This window comes from Bombina bombina, chromosome 6, assembly GCF_027579735.1.
Source record: "Bombina bombina isolate aBomBom1 chromosome 6, aBomBom1.pri, whole genome shotgun sequence".
In the NCBI taxonomy this organism is placed as follows: domain Eukaryota; kingdom Metazoa; phylum Chordata; class Amphibia; order Anura; family Bombinatoridae; genus Bombina; species Bombina bombina.
Genome location: NC_069504.1, coordinates 1,040,055,076 through 1,040,078,618, shown reverse-complemented (window position 1 = coordinate 1,040,078,618; position 23,543 = coordinate 1,040,055,076). Strand labels below are relative to the sequence as shown.

The following is a 23,543-nucleotide window of genomic DNA, read 5'->3' as shown; positions in this document are numbered from 1 at the left end:
GGGGCGGAGTCGACTGCCGCCATGAGCAGTCGCATGTAGCGTGAGCTCCGTGACAAAATCTAACTGGGGACTAATTAGTGGCATGTAAAATCAGCTTGAAGTAGCTAAAAAGCACCCCTAACATAAGCACATCTGCTGGAGACATTATACAAGAAGCGGACCGCATCTACACACGGAAGATCACTAGAAATAGCAGCCGCTTCAATCCCGTTCTGGGCCTCGATCTTGGCTACTACTCCCAGTAAGCTAAACACTACATACAGCATCGAAGAGTGAAAGGAGTAGAAAATACTCACAAGAGACAGCACCTGGAGCCCGATCGATCGGCAAGCAACATACTATAAAATACAGCAGATCAAGGTAAAAGGGCGCGAATAGCGCATATATTTAATAAGGGGAGGCAGACCACAAAATTCAAACCGAAAGTGAACCCGGCCACATACGCCATATCACACTTAGCCTTCATCTCTTACTAATCTACCTCTATGACTGTATGAACAAAGCAACACAGGGTTTAAAGCTTTCTACACGCTACACCAAAGAACAGCTTCTAGAGGGAAATCTAACAGGCTTATCAATATACACTCACAAGAGGGACTGAGTAATAAGGCCTTAACTACTTAAAGAAAAATAGCTGCGCATCACATAGAGATACTGAGAGGCGCAGAGAACAGAGTTAAAACAGTACAGCATGGCTGCAAGAAAACAAAATAAGGGAGAAAAGACAAACAAACATGTGTCAGCTTCAGCAACTAAAATGAACACATATTTTAAAGCTCTCAGCACCTCACAAGAGCAGGAACAAGAGATGGATTCTGACCAAGAGGAAAATCCACCTCCTCAAAACCCCTAACTCTTGAAAAAGAAAGTGAAGCGCCACTCACTAGAGCAGACCTCACCTCACTTGCTTCTAAGGAGGACTTTAATACACTATTGATGCAGGTTGGGAAAATTCTAAAAGATGGCCTAGCAGAAGTCAAAAAATATATTACAGAACTTAATGAAAAGTTTGAATATATTGAAGAACAAACTAATGATGTAACTAACATAGTAGATGGGCATTCCAGATGCCTCTCATTACAAGATATTCAGATACAGCAACTCAAAAGCCAACTAGAAGATTTAGATAATAGGGGCAGACGGCAAAACCTACGGATTCGTGGTGTTCCTGAGTCAGTGACAGGGGACACAATTCCACACTATCTACAGAAACTGTTCCAGCACCTAACTAATGACCCCGCTACAACTCAATATCAATTAGACAGAGCACATAGGGCTCTGAGACCCAGACCAAAAGACTCTGAACCACCCAGGGATATAATCCTAAAATTTCATAAATATCAGGAAAAAGAAATAATAGCTCAAGCAGCTAGAAAAATCACCCCTCTCCTGTTCGAAGGAAGACCCATCCAGATCTACGCAGATTTGAGCCCAATGACCCTAGCTAACCGGCGAGAGGCAAGATTCCTAACGGAACATTTAAGAGAACACAAAATTCCCTATAGGTGGGGATACCCCTTTTGCCTTAAAGTAAATAAGGACAACACGATTATAACATACAGAAGCCCTGAGGACCTAAAAGAATTTTGCAGAACATTGCAGATACCCTCTCCCACAATGCCTCGCCTACGGGAGAAAATGACATCAACAAAGAACTATACACCGGACGCTCCACAACCACAACGCTCTCACTGGCAAACAGTGACCCGTAAAAGACAAAGAAATACACCGACTCTCCCACATCCAGCAGAGGAGAATTGAAGGATATTAGAAAACCAGAAGATTGTACAAAGAAATAAGACTGAAAAGGGACTGGTAATATGTATAGTTAAAGATGCTCCAATATTCCCTTAAATATGTTTATATATATATTAGAGATTCGCATCATTTACTACCTAAAGAATTAATATTCAAGATTTCAACTCCTGTAATGTGAACCTGGGTTCTTAGCTACCATAATAAATTAAGAATACCAACAAGAAATATAGGAAATGTTTATGCTAAAATTGTATAGAACACAGGAATGAAAGAATGATTAAAATATATTAACTACTTCAATTCAATACAATGAAACCCCCAGTTATATAAATCAAGTACTCTAATACTTGAACTTAAGGTACCCCCGAAATATATAGTGACACTTATGTCAAGGAAAAACTTGGCTAGGACCAGGTATAGTTATGTTGTTGAATGTTTGAGATTATTTAAGTTATGTTTGTTCATGATTGTTATTATTAAGATTGTTGTTCTATATTTTGCAGTCGCTGATATAAAGTTTAATAGCTGCATAAAGACTCATACCAACTCACTGGGTAAGTGGCTAAGCTATCCTTTACAGATAAAAGAAGGACTTTTTCCCAAACTCTACTTTCTCAACTCCCTATCTAGACGAGATGCCAGTAGTGGAAGACTAGTAGGACCAACGTATTACATACTAAAATGTGACGCTTTCCAACATGCAAGCACTAACAGAGATCATACATATTCCTTATTCAAACCAGGATGGCACTAAGTCAAATTAAATGTCTAACACAAAATTGTAAGGGCCTTAACTCACCTACAAAGAGGTCAGTGGCACTCGCACACTTCCACAAATTAAAAGGAGATATTATATTCATTCAAGAGTCGCACTTTCCTAGGTTAAATACCCCCAGATTTACATCCAGGGAATACCCCACTGGTTTCTTTAATTCGCACCCAAACAAGAAGGCAGCTGGAGTTGGAATTATTTTTCATAAGAACATACACTTTCACCTTCAAAACAAATACGAGGACGATAAGGGTAGGATTATCATACTCATAGGGCTACTTTTTAACACGTTAGTGACTTTGGCGTGCATATATGCACCTAATTCCTGACAGAGGAAATTTTTAAGGAAAGCAAATGACAAAATATTAGAACTAGGGAAAGGTATAGTTATAATTGGAGGTGATCTCAATATTACATTTGACCCCCAAATAGATAGCTCTTCTATGAAGAAGAGGAAAATGCATTCACTAGTCAAGGCCCCAACAGAAATAGAATGCTTTAGACATAACAACATGGTAGACATCTGGAGACTGCAACACCCCCTAACAAAAGATTATACCCACTATTCACATGCACAAAAATCTTTTTCTAGACTTGACTATTTTCTTATTGACCATAGTCATATACATCTCGCTACACACACAGAGATAAGCCCAGCAGCATGGACAGACCATGCATCGGTTACAATGGATTTAGATTGGCACAATAAGCCTGTAAGAGCGGCATTTTGGAGGGTAGACGAATCATTACTTCATGACCCAGAGATAACCAAAGACATAAAAACAAAAATGAGGGAATACTTTCAACTAAACTCCAATTCAGTAAAAAACAGCGGAATTCTATGGGAAGCTCATAAGGCGGTTATTAGGGGTTGTTGTATACAACACAAAGCAAGGAAAAATAGGGATAGGAATGCAGAGTATCGGAAATTAACACAGCTTCTCAAGGAAGCAGAACACACACATAAATTGAACCCAAGCAATCTAGAATCTCTAGAAACTCTCACCAAAGCAAGGTCTGCATTAAACACACACCTACAAAGGGAAGCACATAAGAAAGCACTTTACCTTAAAAAGATTTATTTCCACGGGGGTAATAAAGCGGGTTCCTTACTGGCTAAAGCTTTAAAAAAGAAAACAGCTATAAATCACATATATCATGTTAACGACAGTGAAGGAAACAAGAAATATAACAGTCCAGAAATAGCAGAATCCTTTAAGAAATACTATGAACAGATATACAACTTATCAAAAGAAAAGGAACACCCCTCCCCTACTAATATACTCTCATACTTAGAATCGGTAGACCTACCCATGATCACTCCACAACAAAAGACGGCTCTGGACTCGCCAATAACGACTTTGGAAATCATAAAGGCTATCAAAGACCTGCCCTCGGGCAAGAGTCCGGGCCCAGATGGTCTAACAAACAAATATTATAAAACCTTTACAGAAGAATTAGTGGACCCACTACTAACCCTTTATCACACGGTAGATGAAAATAACCAACTCCCAACCCTAATGAAAGAAGCACATATTACAGTTATACCAAAGCCAGGGAAAGCATTAGACTCCCCTTCAGACTACAGACCCATCTCATTATTAAATACAGACCTAAAAATTCTAGCAAAAATACTAGCTACCAGACTGAGTCCCATACTCCCCTCTTTAATACACATGGATCAAACGGGTTTCGTGGAGGGACGGGAGGCTAGGGATAATACCATTAGGGCACTGCAACTGATGGAACACTCCAAATTAAATAAGATAAATACCATTCTCCTATCTACAGATGCCGAAAAGGCTTTCGATAGGTTAAATTGGGATTACCTATTTGCCACACTCAAGAAATTTGGCTTTGGGGACATTCTTATCAACAGAATTCGAGCATTATATAATTCTCCAACGGCCAAAGTCAGACTCAATGGGACGCTCTCAGAAGGATTCCGCATAGGTAATGGCACACGACAGGGTTGCCCCCTGTCCCCATTGTTGTTCGTCCTTAGTATAGAAACCCTGGCGGCCCGTATCAGACAAAATAAAGACATCAAAGGAATCTCTTTGGGAAATAATGAATACAAAGTATCACTTTACGCGGATGACATCCTCCTGTCCCTCACCACGCCACATACCTCCATAAGAGCAGTCACAGAGGAATTTGACATGTTTGGGAAACTCTCCTATTTCTCTATAAATTATTCTAAATCCGAATTACTAAATATTAACCTCTCTAGGTCAGATCTAAACGCCCTGATGACCTACTGCCCCTACAAATTACAAAAAAACGCATTAAAATATCTCGGAATAAATCTTACCCCAAATAATAAACTCCTCTTCAAATTGAATTACTCCAAATTATTCAACTCCACCCAAGCTGACTTAGACTCTTGGAAAAGGGGGCCCTTCTCCTGGCTAGGTAGGGTCCAAACACTGAAGATGACAACCCTCCCGAGAATTTTGTATGTCATGCAAGCTATTCCGATTAAACTCCCCACACCTTTTCTTAATAGATGGCAGGGTATACTTAATAAATACATCTGGGGAACAATAAAACCTAGAATAAAAAGAAATACACTATACAAACCTCAAGCTGAAGGAGGATTAGGCCTCCCATGCCTAGACACATATTACAAAGCTATAGCACTCCAACGAATACTAGACTGGCATAGGAACACGATGACTAAAGCTTGGGTAACCATAGACTCTCATATCTTAAAAGCTCCAAATGTGGGGGCACTATGTTGGATCCCTAAGACGCACAGACCCGACCCTGCTATCAGATACCCGCAATTTGAAAATGTATTCTCTGTATGGGATAAATTGATTTCACGATACAGACATATCTCCACTCCACGCTCACCAATGTCTCCAATTTCACCAAATGCAGAATTCTTGGGGGGTCTAGAATACACAAAAGCTATGCCAAACAGACTTGAGATAGGTTACACAACTCAGATACACAACCTGTTAATTAACACTAAAGTCAAACAGAGGAATGACCTAGCAGGGTACTTAAACGGAGCTTTCTCACAATGGCTAAAATATAAGCAACTGATACATTTGATAGAGACATCTGAACACAAACAAGACTGGACGAGACCGTTGACTTCTTTTGAAACACAATGTCTAGCCGAGGGAGCTCTTAGACACACACTAACTATAGCAAAACACATAGTGCTTAAAGGCTCGGGTCCAGAGTTGCCTTCATATACACACAATTGGCACAAAGAGCTAGACATAGACTTAGATAATGCCACATGGACACGAATTTTTCAGTCAACCAAAACTTCTTCCACATCAGCAAAAATCATAGAATTAAATTATAAAATTCTAGCAAGGTGGTATCTTACCCCATCACGCCTGAGAAGCATATACCCTACTGCGTCTGATAGATGTTGGAGACGGTGCGGTCTAAAGGGATCAATGTCACATATTTGGTGGAACTGCCCAAAAATTCGTACATTCTGGGACCAACTTGAATCCTTATTAAAGCATTTATTTACCCCTACCTTTACACTGAAACCAACTATGGTCCTCTTGAACTTACCTATTCCAAAAATGTGCCGAATTCGCCAACGCCTACTCCAATTTATTCTTAACTCAGCTAAAACAACCATAGCCCGAAACTGGAAAAACCCTACAACCCCTACAATGACTGAATGGCTACACCACTTTGAGGAAACACTAATACTAGAAGAATACGGTTATTTTAGAACCCAAAGACTAGAGACATTCTTAGATATAAAATTTTATTGGGAGACAATTAAACAAAAACATTTCAATACCTAGAGGGGAGAAACAAGCCTTTTTTTTTATTGAGTAGAGAATAGATTGATTCCCTCCTGCCCTTCCCCCCCCCCCCCCTACTTACTACCCTCCTTTCCTTTTTCTCTCTCTAATATCCTTTTAGCCCACCAGATAGAGTGGTATGATGTCGACTCAATATAACAAAGGTAAAAGTTATGGTTACAATGATAAAAGATGATTAATAAAAGAAAAAGAACCGGTGTCCTTTGGTAAAAGACATAATGACGATTGAGGAATACAGCAACTGCGATTGTTGTTTTTAGTTTATATATGTTTACTGTTTTTGACAATGAGTAGGTTTCTATCACTGAAAAATGCATAAATGAAATACCTATGTCTTGTTATAAGTTTTTATTTTCTGAAAATAAATAAAAAATATTTTACAAAAAAAAAAAAAGTGTATAACAATGATATAATGGTATCAGTCTACAAAATTATGGTATTAAATCACTAGAGACAATGTATATCCAAAGTTTCAAAATGACATGAATTCCAAAGATACAAACTAGATAATAGAACTTATAAAGTCTTTAAATAAACTGTAGTAAGTTTCAGTATAGGTAGATGAGAGGACACAATCAGGCAGCTGTCTGTAGAGGATCAAGGCCACGACCCAAAATCAGCAATCTGCAGAAAATAGAAGACAGAAGCGCCATATGGCCCAATATTGTAGGAAATATTTGGATTGAGATAGGTGTAAGGATTACACTCACATGAGATATGTCACCCCTAGTGGTGTAGATGAAACGGTCTGGGATCACAAACAGTCACCCAGAAGACTGACCTCCAGTGGATGTGTGGTATTCTGTAGAAAACAATAGAAAGCACAAAAGAGTGCCTATGAAACAGCCACTGGTGGCTGAGAAACGCGTTGCAGTTTTACTCTTTTAAATAAAGTACGTTATTTTACTTACCACTTGCTGCCTGCTTTTTGCTATACCATCTACTCCTCACATCTGTCTATGGACCCCTGAGAGTTCCTGGATGCCATTGATCAAGTCTACTGGGTGACCAGATTGATCCCAGTCTGCCCCTATAGCACTAAGGGAGGTGCTTTAACAAATGTGAGTGCTTTTCATATATTTATTACTACAACACATTTGTCCTAGCAATACTAGGCCATATTGGCACTCTCTTGTGCTTTGTATTGTTTTCTACAGAATACCACACATCCACTGGAGGTCAGTCTTCTGGGTGACTGTTTGTGATCCCAGACCGCTTCATCTACACCACTAGGGGTGACATATCTCATGTGAGTGCAATCCTTACACCTATCTCAATCCAAATATTTCCTACAATATTGGGCCATGTGGAGCTTCTGTCTTCTATTTTCTGCAAATATATAAAATATTAATAGGCATCCACTCCAGAAAACTTCCCTCGTATACCAAGATGTGGGAAATAGAATTAGGCTTCAATATCCCGCTTGAGACTTGGAACACTATCTTTAAACAAATGGGTAAATCACCTTCATCAATGAGCATAACAGAGACCAACATGAAAATACTAGGCCAATGGTATCTCAACTCAAGCAGATTGGCTAAAATTTATAAGCAATCAGATCCTTCATGCTGGAGAGCCTGTAACCAGATTGGTACCTTGTTCCACATTTGGTGGGACTGTCCTATGCTACAGCCTTACTGGCAGGAAGTACACAAAGAAATTGAGAAAGCCTTATCACACAAGATCCCATATGATCCTCTGACCCTATTGTTTAATAAACCACCTAAAATTAAATGCAAATATAGATCAACACTATTAATCATAATGATCAGTGGCGCTAATCAAGGCTATGGAAGAAACAGTTGATACCTAAAATAAAAAGTTTGAGACAGAATGTAACTTCTCTTCTGTCTTTGGAAAGATACCACTACCAAAAAACCAACCGGTTAGATTTTTACTGTGCTACGGCTTTTTATTGGGATGACTATACCCACTCCACAAACACACTCCCCATATCAGTTGCATAATTAATTGTGAATGTACCTCACAAAGTTATCTGATTATTTCTTATTACTCTAAACTAACAACCCATATGTTAAACCAGAGATATGGTTACCTCAGATATGATATGATGTTACTATGTTCATCTATTTTGTTAATTTGTTTTGGGGGGGAAAAAAGAAAAAAAGGACTGCAAGCTTATTGAGATTATATCTTTGAAAGATAATGAGACAAATGGTTAATGTATAACCTTACTATTTTATAATATGTTTGAAACCTTATTGTTTTCAGATTATGTGTATTGTCTAATGCTATATCATTATCAATAAAGCTTGTTTGGAAAAAAAAACAAAAAAACAACAGATGTGGCTTTTCTACAAGAGACACACCTCTGATCAAGAGCATGAAAAATTACGCAGGGACTGGGTTGGATCAGTAGTATTCTCTTCTTATACTAGGGCCACAAGGGGTGTTGCTATATTACTGGGCAAATGTCATTCAGTGGAGGTAATTAAGTCTATTAAATTCCTTGCCTATATTTTGATAAATGGGATCTTCTCCCCAGGAGTAAATCTGCATAGAGGAACGAGGCAAGGATGCCCTTTGTCTCCTCTCCTCTTTAATTTAGTATGCTGGCATAGACACTAGCCCCTTTTTAACTTTGGAAGAGGAAAGGATTAAGGGTTATTGGTGATTGTATAGACCCTCTAAATAAAGAGATGCAGTCTTTTCAGGGTCTGCAAGATCGATTTGAGTTACCACCATGCTCATTTTTATGCATATTTACAAACAAAGCATTATATTATGGGTTTAATAAGAGAAGACCCGTCCTTTTGGGATATTTTGATTTTTAATCAATCACAAATGGACTTTGCTAAGGATTCATTATGTATGTTGCAGAGAATATAACCCCGGCGCAAATAGTTTAAATCAGGTTAAAAAAACAACACTTTCTATTCCTCTTAGAGAATCTCAATTGAGGATGTTACACTATGATTATATAACCCTGCATAGGTTAGTAAAATGGAAACATGATTGTATTAATAGATGTGTCAAATGTCTATGGAAAAATGCAGACTATACACATCATTTTCACTCATGTCCAAAGATTAAATACTTCTGGTGCACAGTACAATATTGGGTTAAACAACAGCTCAGAATTGATGTCTTGTTGGGGCTGTCTCAAATTTGTTTATTTCAATGGGATAAAAAAACAGATAAAAGACAGAAACTACTAATAGTGATTATTTTACTGGCACGTAAATTTATATTAGAATTATGGACAGTTAGAACTGCACCAACAATGAGACAGCTTTGGATAGAACAATGGGATACTAAAATGGATTACCCAAATAGATTGAGAGGTTTTCTTAATAAATGGCAACTATATATTGGGGCCCATTTATCAAGCTCCGTAACTGCTGTTTCTGGCCTGTTTCTGCCAGAAACAGCAGTTATGAAGCAGCAGTCTAAAGACCGCTGCTCCATAACCCTGTCCGCCTGCTCTGAGCAGGCGGACAGGAATCGCCGGAATTCAACCTGATCGGGTATAAATCGGGTTGATTGACACCTCCCTGCTGGCGGCCCATTGGCCGCGAGTCTGCAGGGGGTGGCGTTGCACCAGCAGCTCTGTGAGCTGCTGGTGCAATGCTGAATACGGAGAGTTGGAATTTTCATGTACTATACTGTATATGCTGTTTATAATCCAACTAAAACTTTGTCTTGGTATTGTAATGAAAATTCTTTCAATAAAAAGAATAAAAAAAAAAAATAACTGCACTAGGCAGTATTTTGAGGGTAAAGTTATACATTCCTATCAGGAGGGGGCAAAGTTTCTCAAACCTCAAAATGCCTATAAATACACCTCCCTCCTCACTCATACCATAGTTTTACAAACTTTGCCTCTCATGGAGGTGGTGAAGCAAGTGGTGCTTCATTTTCTTCTGTGATAGGCGGTTCTAAGTATTTTGAAGCCCAGTTCCTCTCAAAGTACAGTGTTTGTCTGAGGGACGTGAAGGGAGTTTTGCCTGATGATGCCATGTTTTCACCTATGGGAAATCTATTCTAAGGCTCTCTGTAAATCAGTTGCAGGGATTCATCTGCTGCTTCCTTTTACAGATTGACATTATAATCCTCTACCATTACCTCTGCTAATATGTTTCAGTACTGGTTTGGCTGTCTGCTATATGTGGATGGGTGTCTTCTGGTAAGTATATATCATTTTTTAAGACACTCTCAGCTATGTTTGGCACTTTATCTTATAAAGTTTTAAATGTATATTGTATATATTTGCAATGAGTCAGGTCTATGTATTTCCCTTTGCAGTCTAACAGTTTCAGCATGGAAATTATGTTTATGGGAGTTTTTAGGTTTACCTGGGGTTCCAGTTAGTTGTAACTTGGAGTCTGGCTTTTTTTTTTTAATTTTCTTGCTTAGGCTCGCAATGACGCAGAATGTAACTTTTTATTGCAAAAGCTTTTTTCTCTGCATTTGCGCCATTCTTTTCTCTCCCGCTTTTGCTCTCTGCTCTCATTTGATTCATAGAGGGCTAGGTTGCTTGCTTTTTAGGAAATTGGATATTTTGTTTAAATGTTATTTTTTATTTTTTGTTACATTTTGCAAGATGTCTCAAACTGATCCTGCCTCTGATGTTACTGTGGGAACCAATCTGCCTGAACACAATTCTACCAAAGCTAAGTGTGTATGTTGTACATTAGCTGATCTTACTTCTTCAGCTCAAATATGTGGCACTTGTTATGAAAAATTATTACATGCTGATAATGTTTCTATAAGTAAAAATACATCTACTATTAAACCTTCACAGTCTAATGTACACAATATTCCTGTACATATAAAAGGTTATATTGTTGCAGCCATAGAGAACTATTGTGGATATTTATCAAGCCGTCAACCGCAAGTATAATAGTTAGGGTAGTTTAATTAATAGTTTAGAATTAGTTTCTTTTAATTCTACAGGTAATGCTTATCGCCCCATACTTGGTGGGCGGCATTTTGTCTGACTTTTTTTATAAATATGGAGATCGTATTCAGGGCCGCGGCTTTGATGTTAGACTTTGTTAGGCAAGCGTATTGGTGCCAGCGAATGCAGCATAATTGGGGCTTTGCTAAATATCCCCCTATGACTGCTATTCCGTCTTCAAATAAACGTAAAAGGTCTCTCCTAGCTTCTCATAAATCTGATGACGTTTGTATTGATCAACAGCATACTGAAGTATCTTCTGCTGATGAGGATTTCTCTGACTCAGAGGATCCTACTTCAGAGACTGAATTTGATAAATCAACCTTTCTTTTTAAGATTGAATATATTCGTTCTTTATTAAAGGAAGTATTGCTTACTTTGGGTATTGAGGAATCTAGTCCTCTTGATAACAAGAATAGCAAACGTTTGAATTCTGTTTTTAAAACTTCTGAGGTTACTCCTGAAGTGTTTCCTATTCCAGATGCTATCTCTCAAGAACGTGCACCCTGAGTTAAAATAAAAATGAACAGGCATGGAGTTATTCTAGCTTCTGTTCTATCTCATGGAGTGCTGTTGATTTTTATGCAAATTGCTCTTGGGTCACCCTAAGAGTAATGGGGAAACGAGATGTGGACTCCATGCACACTTGCCCTTAGAGAGATACAACTGCACCTCACTGACGAGGCCCATAGGAGGCCAAAATGATCATCTGGTGTTGTTGCTTCCCTTGTTCAGAGAAGAATTGCCTGGTATTTTGGCGCTGGACTGTCTTTGGGCAGGGTCAGACTAATATGCTACAGGATATTTTTTTTCTGTGAAGGGGCATAGTGTGCAAAAAGAACGTGCACCCTGAGAAGTTACAATAAAAATGAACAGGCATGGAAGTTATTCTAGCTTCTGTTCTATCTCATGGAGTGCTGTTCTCTCTCTTTTGATTTTTATGCAAATTGCTCTTGGGTCACCCTAAGAGTAATGGGGAAACCAGACGTGGACTCCATACACACTTTCCCTTAGAGAGATACAACTGCACCTCACTGACGAGGCCCATCGGAGGCCGAAACGATCGTCTGGGGTTGTTGCTTCCCTTGTTCAGAGAAGAATTGCCTGGTATTTCGGCGCTGGACTGTCTTTGGGCAGGGTCAGACTGATATGCTACTGGATATTTTATCTCTGTGAAGGGGCATAGTGTGCAAAAAGAATGTGCACCCTGAGGAGTTACAATAAAAATGAACATGCATGGAAGTTATTCTCGCTTCTGTTCTATCTCATGGAGTGCTGTTCTCTCTCTTTTGATTGCTATCTCTCATATGTTTAATAAGGAATGGTCTAAACTTGGTGCTTCTTTTAACCCTTCTTCTAGGTTTAAAAAGCTATATCCTTTACCTGGGGCTAATTTAGAGTTTTGGGGAAAAGTCCCTAAGGTTGATGGGGCTATTTCTACTCTTGCCAGACGTACTACTATTCCTATGGAAGATAGTACTTCCTTTAAGAATCCTTTAGATAGGAAGATTGACTCCTATCTTAGAAAAGCATATTTACATACTGGCTATATTCTTAGACCTGCCATTTCTATGGCTGATGTTTCTGCTGCTTCAATTTTTTGGTTGGACAGTTTAGCTCAACAGTTATCAGATAGGGAATTGTCTAGCATTGTTCTTTTACTTCATCATGCTAATCATTTCATTTGTGATGCTATATTTGATGTCATTAAGAGTGATATTAAATCTATGTATTTAGCTATTCTTACTAGAAGAGCTTTATGGCTTAAATGCTGATATGGTGTCTAAATCTAGATTACTATTTTTATCATTTCATTGTAGTAATTTAGTTGGTTCTCAATTGGATTCTATTATCTCCTCTATCACCGGGGGAAAGGGAGTTTTTCTGCCCCAAGATAAGAAATTTAAGGGTAAATTTAAAGCTCCCAATCGTTTTCGTTCCTTTCATGAGAATAGAGAACAAAAGACCTCTCCTTCCCCTAAGGCCTCTGGCTCTAATTGGAGACCATTGGAATAAATCCAAGCCTTATAAAAAACCAAATCCAGCCCCTAAGACTGCATGAAGGTGCGGCCTTCAAACCAGTTCAACTGGTGGGGGCAGATTGAAATTATTTCAAGACATTTGGACAGATTCTGTTCAAAATCAGTGGATTCACGATATTGTTTCTCAAGGGTATCGAATAGTTTTCAGAATAAGACCTCCCATGGGAAGATTCTTTCTTATGTTCCAACAAACCCTGTGAAAGCTCAGGCTTTTCGGAAATGTGTTTCAGACCTAGAGCTTTCAGGGGTGATTGTTCCATTTCCTCTGCTGGAACGGAGTTTGGGTTTTTATTCAAATCTATTCATTGTCCCAAAGAAAGAAGATTCGTATAGACCAATTCTGGATATGAAATTTTTAAATCGTTTTGTAAGAGTCCCAACTTTCAAGATGGTGAATATAAGGACTATTCTGCCTTTTGTTCATAAAGGTCATTTCATGTCCACAATAGACTTACAGGATGCTTATCTTTACATTCCAATTCATCCAGAACACTATCGTTTTCTGAGATTTTCTTTTCTAGACAAGCATTACCAATTTGTCGCTCTTCCGCATGGCCTAACAACAGCTCTGAGAATCGTTTCAAAGGTTCTCGGTGCCCTTATATCTGTAATCAGAGAGTAGGGTATTGCGGTGTTTCCTTATTTAGACAATATCTTGGTACTAGCTCCATCTTTTCATTTAGCAGAATCTCACACGAAACAACTAGTGTGGTTTCTTCAAAAAACATGGTTGGAGGATCAATTTACAAAAGAGTTTCTTGATTCCTCAGACAAGTGTCACCTTTTTAGGTTTCCAGATAGATTCAATGTCCATGACTCTTTCTCTGACAGACAAGAGACAAATGAAGTTAGTTTTAGCTTGTCTAAACCTCCAGTCTCGATCATTCCCTTCAGTGGCTATGTGCATGGAAGTTTTAGGTCTCATGACTGCAGCATTGGACGTGATCTCCTTTGCTCATTTTCATATGAGGCCCCTACAATTTTGCATGTTGCACCAATAGTGCAGGGATTATACTCAGATATCACAACTAATATACTTAAGTCCCAACACTCAACTCTCTCTGAATTGGTAGTTAGACCATCACCTTATTGTTCAAGGGGCCTCATTTGTTCATCCTACCTGGACTGTGATCACAACAGACGCAAGTCTTACAGGTTGGGGAGCTGTCTGGGGGTCTCTGGCAGCACAAGGGGTTTGGAAACCTCAAGAGGCGAGGTTACCAATCAATATTTTAGAACTCTGTGCTATTTTCAGGGCTCTTCAGGTGTGGCCTCTATTGAAGAGAGAACTTTACATTTGTTTTCAAACAGACAATATCACAACAGTGGCATATGTCAATCATCAAGGAGGGACTCACAGTCCTTCAGCAATGAAGGAATTATTTTGGATACTTTCTTGGGCGGAATCCAACTCTTGTCAAATTTCTGTGATTCATATCCCAGGTGTAGACAATTGGGAAGCGGATTATATCAGCCATCAGACTTTACATCCAGGGGAGTAGTCTCTCTCTATCCAGATGTGTTTTTTCATCTTGGGGTCTTCCAGAAATAGATCTGATGGCCTCTCGTCTAAACAAAAAGCTTCCCAGATACCTTTCCAGGTCCAGGGATCCTCAGGCAGAGATGGTGGATGCCTTAACAGTTCTTTGGTTTTACCAACCAGCTTATATTTTTTTGCCTCTGGTTCTTCTTCCAAGGGTGATCTCCAGGATCCTAATGGAACAATCGCATGTATTTCTGATAGCACCAGCATGGCCTCACAGGTTTTGGTATGCGGATCTTGTCCGGATGTCCAGTTGCGAGACTTGGCCAATTCCTTTAAAGCCAGACCTTCTGTCTCAAGCGCTGTTTTTCCATCAGGATCTCAAATCTCTACATTTGAAGGCATGGAAATTGAAAGCTTAGTACTTAGTCATAGAGGTTTCTTTGACTTAGTGATAAGCACTATGATACAGGCTCGTAAGTCTGTTTCAAGGAAAATGTATCATTGGGTTTGGAAAACCTATATTTCATGGTGTTCCACTCATAATTATTCTTGGCATTCTTTCAGAATTCCTAGGATTTTACAGTTTCTTCAGGATGGTTTGGATAAAGGGTTGTCTGCAAATACTTTGAAAGGACAATTGCTGCTCTTTCTGTCTTATTTCATAGAAATATTGCTAAGCTTCCTGATATTCACTGTTTTGTTCAGGCTTTGATTTGCATCAAACCTGTTATTAAATCTATTACTCCACCTTGGAGTCTCAATTTGGTTTTGAAGATTTACAGGCTCCTCCTTTGAGCCTATGCATTCTCTAGATATTAAATTACTTTCTTGAAAAGTGTTATTTCTTTTGGCTATCTCTTCTGCTAGAAGAGTTTCTGAATTGTCTGCTCTCTCTTGTGAGTCTCCTTATCTGACTTTCCATCAAGATAAATCTGTTTTGCGGACTTCATCTAAATTTTTACCTAAACTTGTGATTTCTAACAACATCAATAGGGAAATTGTTGTTCCTTCTTTGTGTCCTTATCCTAAGAATACTCTTGAAAGGTCTTTACATTCTTTGGATGTGGTAAGAGCTTTGAAATATTATGTTGAGGCTACTAAAGATTTCAGAAAGACTTCTAGTCTATTTGTTATTTTTTCTGACTCCAGGAAAGGTCAGAAAGTCTCTGCTATTTATCTGGTATCTTGGTTGAAACTTTTGATTTACAAAGGTTATTTGGAGGTGGGGCAGTCTCCGCCTCAGAGAATTACAGCTCATTCTACTAGATCAGTTGCCACTTCATGGGCTTTCAAGAATGAAGCTTCAGTTGATCAAATTTGCAAAACAGCCACTTGGTCTTCATTGCATGCCTTTACTCAATTTTACAATTGTTATGTGTTTGCTTCTTCAGAATCAGCCTTTAGTAGAAAGGTTCTTCAGGCAGTTGTCTCAGTTTGATTCTAGTGCCTTTGATTTGAGTTTTTTTGAAATTTTTAAAGAAACAATAATTTTTTTGGATTTCATTTCTCAGTGGATTTAGCTGTTGTTATTTTATCCCTCCCTGTCTAGTGACTCGTGGACTTCCAAACCCTAGGTATTATATCCCATACGTCACTAGCTCATGGACTTTTGCCACTTACATGAAAGATGTTATGTGATTCTTTTTTCAGGATATGATGTTATCATATATCACTTTTCAGCAAGGAAATGACTGACACATTACACAGGTTTTCACAATCTTATAATAACAATGATGGTTTATTCTGCAACATAATCATGGAAACAAAATACCACAAACCACTATTCATACTTATAACACTCTATGCAATTGCAATGCTTATATAAACAATTCTAGATACAACTATCTATACAGTTTTCAGTTACATTTAGTTGCCTGCGCAACGACTGATAACAATCTTATGTTGTATTACCCCTAAAACAAGTCTAGCTAGTTTTAAACAAACAAATTAATACATCACCGTGATCTCTGTTTGCATCATCCTATCCTGCCGCTTCTGGGGCGCAATGGGAGGGGACATCTGGGCAATCTTTGGACCAGGAGAAAAACAGGCGATCAGCGGGAAAAAACAACACCGAAGATGCGTCCATCCACGGGTCCCAAAAATACACTCCAATACACACACCACAAATACACAGACACTCAGACTCTCAGACTGACTCAGACATCAGACATCAGACATGACAATTGATCCGATTGCCCAGATGTACCCCTCTTTATACTGTTCACTTGTGTAACAGTTTTGGCGCAACTCCACAGATCCTGAGACCGCACCCTCTGAGGTTGGCCGTGGCCCAAGACATCTGGCCAGTCTGTCTTAGCCTCAACCAAGCTTATCAGGGCATGCCCAGGTACTATCTCTGACGTATTACTAAACTGCGATGCCGTCATCTTCAGTTTCAAACAAACATGTTTTTCTGCCTAACATTAATTATGTGGTCTTATGCAGTTACTTTTGTCAAATACATCAATAATAGTTTTAACAATCTTTCCATAGATATAATTAATAGCTAAACATCAATAATGGCTTTATTACTTAGCCTATTGCAATTAATATTACTTAGCCTATTGCACCTAATAATAATTAACAATATTAAAATTGGCATTAGCCCCTATACCAATGTGTTCCTTAATGTCAGTAAGTGACCCCTGCCAAGGTTACACCCTTGTTCTGTCTGGGTTTTGACTTCTTATCATCAGCATCCATCGGTTGTTTACCACTTGTAGCATGACTTAGCAAAATTCAGTGTCATCTACTTGAAGCAATTAATGTCTTTTACTCTGTTAAAGGCACACTCTCTTAAAGGCAAAGTCACACCAGTTAGTGCAAGTGTCTTATGCTCACACTCTCTTAAAGGCAAAGTCTCACAAGTTTAAGCAAGTGTTATATGAGCAATTACTGCAACCACTTTCCTTACATTCCACCCCTTGGTCATGTGACACCTTGCTTGTTTCTAAACACATACCTTAATACTTAAAACACTCAAGTAATATTGTCTTTTGGTTTAAAACACATCCTACCTAATGTATTACAGAAACATCCAAACATTTTTACTATAATGAATATCCCACACAAGCAAGCCAGACTTATTAATAGCCATTTAACTATAGTTTTGCCTAAGCTTCCAAGCCATCCCCCCAGTCCAAAAGTCCAGTCAAAGTCTTTAAGCCATTTGCTAAATGAATCATCATGTACCTCACGTATGTGCTTTTGCACTTCTTCTAGTCTGTGTAGGTCATGTTTGATTTTACCTGTATTGTCTTCTATGTACACACAGCATTGCTGGTGGATTCTTTGGCAAACTCCTCCTTCTGCAGCTAGGAGATAGTCTAGAGCCATTCTATTCTGCAATGCCACCATCCTAATTTGTTCCTGTTCTAATGCTAAGAGCTCTATTGCATCTCTAGTTACATTAAAAGCTTCATCCACTAAATCAGCTAGCGTATTTAATCTAGTGAGGGCTGTAGCAGCCCCATAATGAGGGACAAATGTTGCAAGCAGGCGCATACCTTCACTAATTTTAACTCCATTGTGTAATTTGTCCAGGTCAAGGTATCTTCGTGTTCTATGCAATATAGGTGGTGGAAGCGTGGTGGTTATGTTAAAAGCAGGGAATATATATCCTAAAAAGCATGGGCCATAATGGGTGCAAGGTATTACCTTTACTGCCCACCTCCCACACAACCAATAATATCCCACTGGCAGTTTAACAAAAGGAGGACATATCCTATTCAGTCGCTTCCTCCCATCCTTAGTCCGTGTGTTACCTGCTAGTGTTTCCCTATTGAGTTGGTACCAGTCTTTAATAAGGTCTCTGGGCTCACCAAACTTAGTCTTCCATTTCTCATGGGCATATGTCAAATATGAAAAGTCATAGAATTTCAGTTTAATGTTGAATACCCCTGTCCTATTTTTAACTAGCCGTCCTATGTTATACATTAACATTATCATGTCAGGTAGCTGGGTTAGGTTATTAGTACTATATATATCCCCATCTAGATTTTGAAACATAATAGCACCTGTAGTCACATTATTAGCTAGATGCAACTTATCCAGCAAGTCATCCCTACCTGGTGTGTTAAGACCTGTAAAATTCCACACAGTCTTATTCCCAATCATATCGGCAAGCATACTCATGGTTAAAGGTACACCTAGATAAGGGTAACCCCTAGTCTGCCCGTGAGGCACAAACCCACATACCCAACATGGTCCCTGAAAATTTGTCACATTAAACACATCTTTGGCAGTTTTTACAAAGGTATTATCAAGTTCCCATGAGGAGGCATGCAGGGAGCCTAGATGGTGCCGTGCATGGTCCCTCTTTCCCTTGTGTCGGTTGTTTAATAATTTCCCATCCATTACAGGTCTCCTGATATACATTAAAAGAGGTTCAGATGACTCCTTTCCTGTATATTTACACACATATGTCAGTCCCTCTGGTTCCCCATCAGTGTATGATATGTTTAACATTACAGCACGAACCTGTGTATCAGTGGATGTTTTACAACCTAAAATGCGTTCCTGAATCCCCACTGTTAGTTTTGGGGAAGTGGAAGGCGTACTGGGATTTTCACAAATTAACCCAACCCCTTCTTGCAATTCAAATATTAAGTTCTCATCCGGTAAAACAATTGTCCAGCTCTCATCCTTTTTAGAGTCCTTACAGTCTTCCCTGGTCACTGCAGCAGAACAAAAATCTTTAGTTACACAATGTACAGTGAAGGAAGGGATGTCACAGGTAATTGTCTCTTCTTCTGATAGTTCAAATACCACCATTTCTCGCTTGGTAAGGAGCATCCAATTTCCATATTCATTTTTGGTCAGACAGGCGCCTTTCATGTTTTTTACGTCATCATCAAAGGTGAATGGAATGGAGCAGGATGCCCATGTTGTGCAATACGGAACGGTCATGCTTCCCTCATAGAAGGTGTGATAGCTGGCACCGGACACCTCACGTTTCATCCTCTGGCTCATCAGTGCTTGGCTTACGCATGCAGCCAAAAGGAGTCCCAACAGAGCACCGGTTACAATAGCAGCCATGCCAACAAGAATCTAGGAAGGAAACATACTTCAAATTAATTCCGTAAATAGCACTTGCCCGCAGGCACATGCAGCCAATCATTGCTCCCTTGCTTTACCACAATTACCACATTGTCATCTCCCTTAGCTATCACCTCTGCAGGCACGGGGGGGCCCTTTTCTTGTTTCAACCAGACCTTAGCCCCTATGCCCACCCTTCCCCTAGTGTCTGCAGTTTCCTGTTCCGCTATCTCACTGTTGCAGGTGGGAGTAACTATAAGCTTTGCTACTACTTCTAATGCTGACATGTCTCCCTGTTCCTTTCCTCTATTGAGGAGGGTGAGCTTCACTTCCCCAGTTCTTCCAGGGTCTAGCGTTTTCTCCACTATGCTAATACCTCTGACTATGAGAGAGGGCATTGGAACTATGAAACCCACATGTTTGTCAGGTATTTGGACCCCTATCCCTGTTGATATGGTTTGGGAGCTCTCAGGGGATATTGTTACCTGGTCCTGGATGGTCAGGTATATCCCGCCACTAGGAGGGAGCAATTTATCGGGCGCTAAACCCCCAGGGCTAGTTTCCCAACACTTTACCACAGCATGTTGATCTCGACACTCAGTGTACTCCTGTCTGCTTATCATCCTAGACAGTGGGGTCTCACTTTCTGTAATAGGACGGTTATTTAACACATTAATTGCTTCCTCAAGATGGTCCCTCCACTTCTGCAAGGTACCATCCCCTAGCTTCTTTAACTGCTGCTTTAGCAAACCATTCATTCGCTCAATTAATCCTGCTGCTTGGGGATAATAGGGTATATGGTATATCCATTGTATGTACCTTTCTGCACTATATCCCTGTACCATGTGTCCTGTAAAATGAGTACCATTATCACTCTGTATCTGCAATGGAGTGCCATAGAATTTTGTGATTAATTCTAGGGTCTTAATGGTGTTTATCTGAGTTGCTTGCTTACATGGGTGGGCTATGAGGTAGCCTGAGTACGTGTCCACAGCCGTGCACACGTACTGGCAGCCTTTGCTGGAGGGAAGAGGTCCTATGAAATCTATCTGCCAGATCTGGCCCGGCAGCTTGCCTCTTTTGATATGTCCTTGCACCATGCCAGGAATCTGTCGCTTCCTGACATGCTGACATACAGGACAATTTGCTATCTCTGTTTTTATTACTTCCATAGATAGCTTGATACCCCTTTGCAATGCCCACCTATGAGTCGCTCTCTCTCCAAGGTGTCCACTTTTTTGGTGGGCCCACTGGGCCACACCCTTATTGTCAGCCTCCTCATCCACCTCCTCACTTTCCACAGTGGAGACTTTGGCTGCCTCATCTGCAATAGAATTGAACAGCCGTTCTAGTGAATCCTGATTTGTGTGGGCATCTACATGGTAAATAGTCACTGTCTTTTCCTTAACCAGTCTGCTGAGTTCCTGCCATATCTGCTTCCCCCACACCTCCTTTGAGTATATCTGGTAGTCTTTTCATTCCCAGGTGGGGAGCCAGGTGGCTAGCCCATTTGCCACTGACCATGAGTCGGTGTATACGTGGCATTCGCCCTGTTCACAGGCTATGGCCTGATGGACAGCAACTAACTCAGCGTATTGGCTACTTTCATTTTTCCCTGTAGACACCAGCATCTGTTTGGTCACAGGATTGTAGGCTACTGCTTTCCAACTCCTCTGTGAACCCACATATTTTGCTGATCCGTCAGTGAACCAAGCATGGGCTTGCTGTTCTTCTGACAGTTGATCATATGGCACACCCCATTTTACTAGAGACTCCTCTGTTGGTGTCTCCTGAATGGGGGCTGTCCCCTGGAGGGGTTGCTCAGCAACCTTTTCATGCAGTGCGGCAACCCCTTTGGGACCTGTCTTTGCCCTGTTCTGTATGTACCATTTCCATTTTATGATGCTTGATTCCTGAGCATGTCCAATCTTATGGGTCTTAGGACTGCCCATTACCCAGTTCATTATGGGAATCTCAGGCCTCAAGAATACATCATGCCCTAACGTTAGCTCCTCTGTTTCTACTAAAGCCCAGTAGCAAGCACATAACTGGCGCTCAAAGGGCGTGTATCGGTCACCGGCCTCAGGCAATTTCCTAGTCCAGAAACCAAGGGGGACTTTCCCTCTCCCTTGTTTCTGCCAAAGGCTCCAATTAGCATGTTCCTTGTGGACAGACACATTTAAATCTATTGGCCCTTCCTTTACTGGCCACAGATCCATCGCCATTTGGATGGCCTGTTTTGCAGTTTCAAAAGCCAACTCCTCCTTAGACCCCCACTCAAAGCTATACTTTTTCCTGGTAACCTTGTAGATGGGGGCTAGTATTTGGCTCAGGTGGGGTATATGCTGCCGCCAAAAGCCAAATAACCCAATAAAGCGCTGGGCTTCCTTTTTGGTTTTAGGGGATGTAAATTCCACTATTTTCTGCTTGGCTTTAGGGGTTATTTCCCTACGGCCATTTGTCCACTGTATACCCAGGAATCGTACTGAGGTTCCTGGCCCTTGTATTTTGGCAGGGTTGATTTCCCACCCCTTCCTCTTTAAGTGGGTTATCACCTGTTCTAACACTTGTTGCACTACTTGCTCATCAGGTCCCTGTATCATTATATCATCTATATAATGTGTGACCTGCACGTTGGGGGTCAGAGTAACTTCCTCCATGTGTTCTGCCACAATCCTGTGGCAGATTGTGGGGCTATGGACATAGCCCATTGGGAGGCGCGTGAACGTGAATTGCCATCCCTGCCAGGTGTATGCGAATTGCTCTTGGCACTGCTCCTCTATAGGTATTGTATAGAAGGCATTTGCCAGGTCAATGACCGCATACATATTTCCAGGGTGACGCTGTATATTTTCTATCAGCGTAACCATATCTGGTACTGCTGCAGTTAATGGGGGAGTATTACTATTTAACTCCCTATAATCCACAGTCATACGCCAGGTCCCATCACTTTTCTTGACCGGCCAAACGGGATTATTCCAAGATGTGGTGATAGGTCTCACCACCCCTGCAGCTATTAGATCTTTGATGGTGTCACCTATCTCTTTATGCCCTCCCGGTATTCGGTATTGTCGAATGTATACCCTCTTCAAGGCCACTGGGACCTGTATGGGGGGCATCAACAATTTTCCTACAGTAACGGTTTTGATGGACACATAAGGCCTTACCCCAAAGCTGTACATTCCATCCTCTAACCGCAATGTTTCTCCCTTTAGCACATCAATGCCAATTATGTACTCTGGGATGGGTACGATTAAAACAGAACATCGCCGTTTAGGAAGATGCCCTATCTTTAAATCTACCCATGCTTTTGTTGCCTCTATAGTTTTCCCTCCCAGCCCGGTAATTATTGTCTTTTCCCCCTTGAAAGCCCGTGGATTTCCCTGTATCAGTGTGGCCTCCGCTCCCGTATCAATCAAAGCCCGCTCACATTGTACATTATTTTTGCTCCAGTGGATCTCTAGTTCCACATGGGGGCGATGATCAAAATAGGCGGCCCTGATACTGGGAGTTTGACCTGATTCCTATGGGTTCTGGAAGAATTCTTCCAGATCACCCACAGATAGCACATCCAACTCAGGTCCTTGGGCCTCTGGGGTGTTAGCCGGGGCCATGGGGACCTGATTCTCTCTCATCCCTCCCTGGTAACCATATCCCAGAGGCAAAGGCAATCTAGGATATAACCGGGTCTTAGTTGCTGCTTCTTTACTATCCT

The 23,543-nt window shown here is 40.3% G+C and overlaps 1 protein-coding gene across 1 annotated transcript; it reads right to left on the bottom strand.

Annotated features, from left to right (window-relative positions):
* Positions 1-8,050: 8,050 nt before the first annotated feature.
* On the bottom strand, positions 8,051-23,010 carry LOC128664872 (uncharacterized). Its single transcript, XM_053719669.1, is given in 3 exon segments — positions 8,051-8,062; positions 19,559-19,840; positions 19,927-23,010. Coding segments are annotated over 3 exon segments (3,378 nt in total).
* Positions 23,011-23,543: the final 533 nt, after the last annotated feature.